The sequence below is a fragment of the Oryctolagus cuniculus genome, chromosome 7 (genome assembly GCF_964237555.1).
Source record: "Oryctolagus cuniculus chromosome 7, mOryCun1.1, whole genome shotgun sequence".
Classification (NCBI taxonomy): domain Eukaryota; kingdom Metazoa; phylum Chordata; class Mammalia; order Lagomorpha; family Leporidae; genus Oryctolagus; species Oryctolagus cuniculus.
Window position 1 is genome coordinate 47885743 of NC_091438.1, and position 9126 is coordinate 47894868.

Consider the following 9126-nt stretch of genomic DNA (forward strand, 5'->3'; position numbering starts at 1 on the left):
CACAAAAATATAAATACAATGATAAAAAAATGAGATGAACAGGGGCTGGTGTTCTGGTGCAGAGGTTAAAGCTCCTTCTGCAGTGCCGGCATCCTGTATGGGCACTGGTTCAGGTCCCAGCTGCTTTACTTCTGATTCAGCTCCCTGCTAATGTGCCTGGGAAACAGCAGAAGATGGCCCAAGTCCTTGGGCCCCTGCACCCACATGGGAGACCCAGAAGAAGCTCCAGGCTCCTGGGTTCTGATCAGCCCAGCTCTAGCCATTGTGGTCATTTGGAGAGTGAACTAGTGGATGAAAGACCTTTCTCTCTCTCTCTCTCTCTCTCTCTCTCTGTAACTCTGTCTTTCAAATAAATAAATAAATAAATCTTTAAAAAAAAATAAGATGAACAGCAGAAGGGAGGGAGGGAGGAAGGGAATATCATTAGGTTCTTAAAAATGTATCTACAAATCACATTGAATTTGTTAAAAACTAATTAAAAATGAAAATAAAAATAACAAAAAAAGAAAAAATGAGATGAACGGAAGGCCAGTTTAGTGCTAATATAAATTATGCTGCAAGCTTGAAATGAATAGGATTACTATATACAAATTAATTTTAGTTTACTTCAATCAAATGAAATTCTGAAATGGGTCCAACCAAGAAATTTCAATAGTCTTTTTTTCATAGGCTTTAGTACTAATTTAATATAATTTATTTTCTGTTTCATAGATTTTAAGCCCAAATCAGTCTTTGGAACTACAGAGTAAATACTAAATGCATTATGCTTTATCAATCTCAACTGCTGCATGAAAGAGCTCTTTAGAGGAAAAAGGGTCTTTCACCTCATGACTCATTCAATTTTCAGCCAAGAGACTCAACAAAAGAATGCTTCTATTTTATGAATACAAAAGTTTTTACACTTTCCTGAGGACCTAGTTTGTGACCATACTAAAAAAAACTGGCATGCTACACACCTATCAGAATGGACAGCATCAAATGCTTAGGAGGAGGTAAAGAAATTGGATCACTCATACATTGTAAATGGAAATGTAAAATGGCTTAGTCACTTGTAAAATATTGTACAATTTCTTAAAACACTAAACAACAACATATGCAACTGCCATAGGACTCAGCAATTGTACTTTTGGGCATTACTTATCCCAGAAAAATGAACTTATGTTCACACAAAAGTCGGTACACAGATGTCTACAGCAGTTTTATTTGTGGTCAAAACTGGAAACAACTCAGATATCCTTCAATGGTGAATTATTAAACAAATTGTAGTACATCCATAAAATGGAATACTATTCACCAATAAAAAGCAATGAATTTTTAATACAAACAATAAGCTGAATGAATCTCCAGAGTTATGCTGAGTGTAAAAAGCCAATCCCAAAAGGATACATACAATATGATTCCATGCATAGAGCATTCTTGAAGTGACAAAATTATAGAATGAAGAGTGGATAGGTGGTTGCCAGGGTTAATGAAAGGATTGGGAGAAGAGAAGTGGAGGCTAATAAAAGCGCAATGTGAGGGATTTTTGTACAGACAGAAATGTTCTGTATCTTGACTATATTGGTGTTAATATCCTGGTTATACTAATAAACTATCATTGTATAAGATAGTATATTGGGGGAAACTGGGTAATGAGTGTGCAGGATCTCTATGTTGCATCTGAGTCTACAATTATTTCAAAAGAAAAAGTTTAATTAAAAAAGAAAACCCATAATTATTTGCCAAGAAAACCCAATCAACCAAATAAAAACTAAGATGGCAGAGACTAACAAAATTGATCTTTATTTTTTTTTAAAGATTTACTTTTATTTATTTGAAAGACAGAGTTACAGAGAGAGGTAGACACAGAGAGAGAGAGGTTTTCCATCCACTGGTTGACTCCCCAAATGGTGGCAACTGCCAGAGCTGAACCGATCTGAAGCTAGGAGCCAGGAGCTTCTTCTGGGTCTCCCACACACAAGGACTTGGACCATCCTCTGTTGCTTTACCAGGCACATTAGCAGGGAGCTGGACTGGAAGTAAAGCAGCCAGGGCTTGAACCAGTGCCCATGTGGGATGCCAGCACAGCAGGCTGGGGCTTTAATCCACTGTGCCACAGCACTGGCCCCAAAAATTGACCATTTTTACCTCTTTGGGTGTGGCAGGAGCTGAATGAAATAAAATATGCAAGAGCTATTCATAAAAGAAAATTTTCATTACAAATGTTAAATTTTTGTATCATTGTGGCCAGCACTATGGCATGGAAGGTCAAGCCTCCGCCTGCAGGGCCGGCATCCCATATGGCTGCCAGTTCAAGTCTCAGCTGCTCCACTTCTGATCCAGCTCCCTGCTAATGTGCCTGGGAAAGCAGCTGAAGATGGCCCTAGTACTCAGGCCCCTGTACCCACGTGACAAATCCAGAAGAAACTCTGGGCTTCAGCCATTGTAGCCATTTGGGGAATGAACCAGCAGAAGGAAGGTTGGTCTCTCTCTCTCTCTCTCCCTCCCCTCTCCCTCTCTTACTCTCTCCTTCTATCTCTGTCTTCCAAATAAATAAATAAAAATCTTTAAAATATACATATTATATATATTTATATATATTATTTTTATATATTTTATATATTTCAAAATAAATAAATATTTAAAAAAAATATTTTTATATCATTTAGTAGCATAGGAGAAAGTATGTATATATTAGACTGCAGCTAAAACCCTAAAATGCTAAAGATTTTAAGTAAGCTTCAAAACTTCTCAAATGCCCTACTTTTGTTGAATTTCATCCTTGATTTTAGAGATGCTAGCAAATAGATTATATGAATCCTATAAAGATCAATAATGACATCTAGAGGAGAACAGATGTAACTTCCATACAGAATGTGTTAGATCAAAAAAAAAAAAAAAAAAAAAAACCACCAACCAACCACAGAGAACCCACAAAAACTGTATGGTAACCAGAAATTTAGTTTATTCCCAAACTCCCCCTACCATTTCTTCTGCCCCACAAAAGCTGTGCACACAAGAGTTACTTCCCTGATGATTAACACTTTCATACATTACATAAAGTAACAAAGAGAAGCCGAATGCTCTCATCTGCTATGTAAGTCTCAACTCAACTCAACTCAAGAAAATCTCCCCTAAAATAAGTAAGTCAGCTTCTGTGCCTTTACTCACAAGCATAAAATGGGAATAAGCATGCATTTTTTTAAGGTGGAAGTAGGATGCAGAATTTGCCTACTTCAACAACTTTGGAGCCACAAGACATCTTGAAAGGCCAAATAAAATTTAAAATTTCCTAAGTAGTCAATGATGAATTAAAATCATATTTAGCTCTCTGAAACAAAATGCTGGTTCCAAGACTTTTAATCTTTTGAAAGTAGATGAAATAAACCAGACCTGGGGTGGGCTTTTAGCACAGCAGTGAAGTCACTGGGTGGGAAATGGGATCTCATACTAGACTGCCTGGGTGGAGTCCAGCTCCTCTGCTTCCCACCCAGCTTGCTATTAACACACTTGGGAGGCAGCAGGTGCCACCCAAGTGGGAGATCTGACCCAGCCCTGGTTATTGTGGGCACCTGCAGAGTGAACAGTAGATGAATGGGCTCTCTCTCTCTCTGCCTTTCAAATAAAATGGAAAAACAAAAACAAAAACAAAAAAAACAACCTTGTAATCAAGTAAATCAGACATTTATAGTGAAGAATTCCATCAACTTCTCAATGATATGAGCTACTGAATGGAACAGACCAGCTGGAATACAGTTATATGATTGGAAAAGTGAATTAATATACTTACAAATAAAATATATACTGTATTTGGGTCTTCGGAGCTCCTGAATTAGATAATTCACATTCTCCTAGAAAGGAGAGGACAAACAAAATGTGACTAAGAGTTGTTCATATAAAAAGTAATAATTATCATTCATTTATTTATTTACTAAGAGTCTACTGTATGTTGACTTTAGATTAAGTGTGTATATGTTGGGAGATGAGGACTGGGAACAAAAAAAATAAATACAATAATCAGGAATCGTATATAATTTAATACTACATAATATTAAGTATTATCTAGCTGCATTATATTGGCCAAATTAATATAAAAATATAAAGGACACAGATGTTAGTATTTAGCATGAAATTGATAATAATTCTGCAAATTTACTTAAAGCTACTTGTTTCAAAATTTTGTATTCATCTGATAAAAATTCTTATAGAGAACAACAAAATCTGTCTAGTCCAATAAAAATCAACATTCAGTTTGGTTTTCCATTTACTACGACCTAAGATAACACTGGAGTATTTGTGGGGTACTCACAAATGGCAGGCAAAGACCTTTCCTACAATTACAAAATAAAGTACAAAAATTTATAGCAAAAAACTCTGTTGATTTCTACAAGATCAAACATAAGAATTCCAGTTATATAAGACTATAATGTAGATTTCATCTATTTTTAAAAATGATTAATTTATGTATGTATGTATGTATTTGAAAGAGTACCAGAAAGAGGGAGAGATGGGGGAGATTGATAGCTTGATCTTCCATCTGCTGCCTTAGTCTCCAAATGGCCACAACAGCCAGGTTCAGGCCAAGCCACAGTCAGGAGTCAGGAACTTCATCCTGGTCTTCTAATGGGTGGTAGGGGCCCAAGAATTTTTTTTTATAGAAAGTTTTTATTTAATAAATATAAATTCCATAAATTCAACTTTTGGATTATAGCATTTCTTCCCTCCATACCTGCCCTCCCACCCCCAAACCATCCCACCACCTACTCCCTCTCCCATGCCATTCTTCATTAAGATTCATTTTAAATTATCTTTATATACAGAAAACCAACTCTAAGATTTCAAGAGATTGCGTCTGCACAGACACACAAAGTATAAAGTACTATTTGAAGACTAGCTTTACCGTTAATTCTCATAGTACAACACATTAAGGATTGAAGTCCTACATGGGGAGCAAGTGCACAGTGACTCCTGTTGTTGATTTGACAATTGATGCTCTTATTTATGATGTCAGTGATCACTCAAGGCTCTTTTCATGAGCTGCCAAGGCTATGGAAGCCTCTTGAGTTCACAAACTCCCTCCTTATTTAGGCAAGGCCATCATCAAAGTGCAAGTTCTCTCCTTCCTGCAGAGAAAGGTACCTCCTTCTCTGATGGCCCCTTCTTTCCGCTGGGATCTCACTCACAGAGATCTTTCATGTAGGTCATCTTTTGCCACAGTGTCTTGGCTTTCCATGCCTGAAATGCTCTCATGGGGGCCCAAGAATTTGGATCATCTTCTGCTACCTTCTCAAGCACATTAACAGCAAGATGGATTGGAACAGAAGTAACCAGGACTAGGTTTTATCTATTTTTGATACTATAACACATGACACATGGTTAAATTTCGATGTAAACTGGGTCCCCAAATTAAATATATTATTCTTGAATTTGCTTTTTTAAAAATCATGTGTCTTTACAGAAATAAAAATAATGTAAGCAATGTATATTTCTTTTTAAATGGTCATTTAGGGGCTGGCCTTGTGGTGCAGTAGGTTAAGCCACAGCTTGCAACACCAGCACCCCATGTCAGAACACTAGCTTGAGTCCTGGCTGCTCTACTTCTGATCCAGCTCCCTGCTGACGCACCTGGGAAGGTGGTAGATGGTGGCCCAGGTACTTGGTTCCCTGCCACTCATGGGGGAGACCAGGATGGAAGTCCTAGTTCCTGGCTTCTGCCTGACATACCGTGGCTGTTATGGTCATTTGGGGAGTGAACCAGAGGATGGAAGATTGCTTTCTCTCTCTCCCTGTCTTTCTGCTTTTCAAATAAATAAATCTTTTTTAAAAATAAAAATTGTTATTTAGATAAAACATTCATTATCAATTTACTTTCTAATATAACCTTAAAGGAAATGTGTTTTTAATAATGACTATTTTAAATCTAAAATTATTTAATTAATATGCTAGGTAAAAATGACAAAGTGATATAAAAGATTCCTAGAGGAGTTTGAGAGAGTACTTATAGCCACCATGAGATTCTCTAATAAACAATGTTAGCAAATAATGAAGTAAATGATCTCTGATATCCCACTTGAATGAAAACTGAGAGCTACAAAGGCGAAGCAGTGGAAACTACTGCAACACAGCTTGTATTCACTCAGCAGCTATGTATTCCGTGCCCACTGTGTGGCAGGCATTGGGGCATGAAAGTGAGCAATAAACAGATTCCATCTCTCTCCTGGAGCTTACTACTGGTAGAGAGGACAGGTACTAATCACACAAACCGTATCAATCTTCTACCACGACAAGCATTAGGGAAAAGACGAACCACATAAATTTTCAAGCATTAGGAAAAAGAAGGTATTGTAAGTGCTTCTAAAAGGAGAGGCCAGGGAATACGGTTCAGAAACCAAAGACATCCCAGAGGAATACAAAAGGGAAAGAGTGGACTAAAGTATTGGTGCAGCTGAAGTACAGAGTGCAGAGCAGGACATGGTTTGAAACGGGGCTGGAGAATTGACAGCCTGCATGACACTGGGCCTTGCAGGTTAGAAGGCATGTTGTCTTTATCATACAGGTAATGAGAAGTCTTTCAAAGATTTCAAGTGTGGTAATATCACCAGATTTGCATTTTGGAAAGCACAGAATGTTCAAGCATGATAATAAAAGTGCTTTGGAGCTGGAGAACAAGAATATGAAGCAAGAACATTTACAAACCAAGATTGACATAAGAGAGGATCTTAAAAGTAGGTGACACTCAAGCTGGATATAAAAGGTGATGAACAAAAATTGTGAATAGGTAGAGAACCTTTAATTAGGGGGAGAAAACAAGCGATAGGGGGCAGGAATGGACATGAATATGGGGATTATAAAGTTGCCGAGCTGGCAACAGTGGAGGGACAGAGCTGGGACATGGGAAGGCTGGATACATGGGGGCAGACCAAGCCAGCTAAAGGATGATTCTGATTGCTGGGCTACTAAATAGAGCCTTTTTTTTTTTTTTTACAGATAGTTAGAAAGATCTTCCTTCCTCTCCTTCACTCCCCAAATGGCCGCTACGGCTGGAACTACACCAATCCGAAGCCAGGAGCCAGGTGCTTCCTCCTTGTCTCCCATGTGGGTGCAGGTCCCAAACACTTGGGCCATCCTCCACTGCTTTCCCGGGCCACAGCAGAGAGCTGGAGTGGAAGAGGAGCAACAGGGACTAGAACCCGGCGCCCATATGGGATGCTGGCGCGCAAGCGGAGGATTAACCAAGTGAGCCATGGCGCCGGCCCCTAAACAGAGCTTTAATCATTTAAGTTAAAAATGAGCCACTACGGATTCCTGGGCACAGATGTGAATAAATGGTGAAGTTCCAATACTGTGATGGCTGTACGTAAGATAAGGTGGGAATAACGTTCAGTGACAGGCATAAAGTGATGTGCTTGTCAGAGTAGGTAGTGGTGTTGGGAGTAGCTGTGAACCCAAAAGACATCCTGAAGAAAGAACTGGCTGACAGGGGTAAAATGAGACACGGAAAAGAAAAGAATAAAGGTTAAAACTGATAATTATGATGCCACAAATGATGATCAGACACATTTATTTGGCCTTTTAGTGCTTTCAGATCCGAGTGTCCTGCATGTGCCTGGGCAGATGGCAGTTCAGTATATGTAGTACCTTTGTAGGTCGAAGAAAACAAATCGCCTTCAAGTGCTTCATGATCTCTCGATTCTGAGAATCAATGCGTTCAAAGAGGTACACTTCCTTCTGAAGAATCTCGGACTGAGTGTATACCATACTCACTATACCAGTCTGTGAAGAAAATGAATGAAGATTACGCCAGTCCAGAATACTAAAAACAAACGGCCATCGCGAAGCCTTTTCATTAATACCAGCTGGCTAAATGAAACTCTAAAACACGAAATAACCTTTACTGTACCTGCAAAACAGGAAGTAATGTATCAAAGTAAAAAAAAAAAAAAAGGGCGCTCTGTGAATATGAGCAATTCGTAAATTTCTCAAAATAAATTCTCCATCACCTGAAAGAGCTGTTTCTTTCCACAGTGTGTGACCAACAAATAACCTGTCACGTCAGCTTGAGCCCTGGCAGCTTCACTTTAATAACACAACACTGAGCTGAAGGAACGCGACCACCCCGCAGTCTGCCAAGGGCTGTCTCGCCTAGTAATGATTTCTTAGCAGAGACATTGTGCTGCGCCCAAGAAGTCGTCTCCGGGGAGTGGTGAGCGCCATGGAGACTGAAAACTCACCGGGCAAGCTTTATACAACTTTTCAGTCCCACACAAAGCTGACCTGCGTTTGCAAACCTTTAATGGACTAGTACATGCTACAGTGGCATGGACCAGCCACTGTAAGGGAGGCAGGGAGGGAGGCTTCCCGCACGAACCCGGAGCAAAAGCAAACTCACCGTCTCTTTATCCATGAGGAGCACTTTCATCCCGGGCCCGCTGTCCTCGATCATTTTGGAAATGTACTGCTTCACCGCAAAAACCACGTTCATGGTGGCGAGTGACAGGTGCCCTCGAGCCCTTCCCGCCCCCTTTTTCTTGCTAACTTAACCCCTGGCCTGTTGGCTGGGTCTCAGCCGCTTCCTCCCGGCCGCGCTCCGGCTTCCGGCACTCCGGGCAGCGTCGGTGCCGGGAGTTGTAGTTCCGCCGCGGAGTCCGGCGTGAGCGGGAGACCCGGCCTCGCCGCGGGTTGGAGAAGTCGGCCGCCGGGACTGGCCGTGCGCCGCGGCGGGCGTGGCCGTGCGCCCATCGCCGCCGGGACGTCCGAGGCCTGCGCTCAGCCTTCTCCCAGCCTTTGGTCTCGGCGGCCTGGCGGCGGCCAGAAACCCTCCGTGCTGGCCTGGGGCAGGGACGACGGCGCGTGGCCGTGGTCACACTCTTTGCTCCCCTTTACTTTGGTCGGGCGTGGGGTGGGAAAGGCCAGTGAGGGATGAAGGGCAGGAAAGGTGGCGAAATGCTCCTGGCCGCTCGGGACCGCTTTGATACATCGCACGCAGTATTTGCCTCATCTTCTTCGGCTTCATGGGATCTTTAAGGCGGAGACAGCTCCCCTGTGTTGGGGCGCCAGCGCCCTCCGGGCCAGACTGTGGGGCACCCGCGGCACTGACGCTGCAGGCAGGAGCCCGCTGTACGGATCCCATGCAATTAAAACAAACTA

At 41.2% G+C, this 9126-nt stretch overlaps 1 protein-coding gene across 1 annotated transcript in view; it reads right to left on the reverse strand.

Annotated features, from left to right (window-relative positions):
- The window catches only part of VPS45 (vacuolar protein sorting 45 homolog), a 77687-nt gene extending 69109 nt beyond the window's left edge, over positions 1 to 8578 (reverse strand). The window contains exons 1-3 of the mRNA XM_051858711.2: positions 8369 to 8578; positions 7618 to 7752; positions 3770 to 3830 (exon numbers count right to left, since the gene is read on the reverse strand). Coding sequence (XP_051714671.1) covers positions 3770 to 3830; positions 7618 to 7752; positions 8369 to 8461 — 289 coding nt within the window. The 5' untranslated portion in view covers positions 8462 to 8578. The remainder of the gene's footprint in view (positions 1 to 3769; positions 3831 to 7617; positions 7753 to 8368) is intronic.
- Between the last annotated feature and the right edge of the window lie 548 nt (positions 8579 to 9126).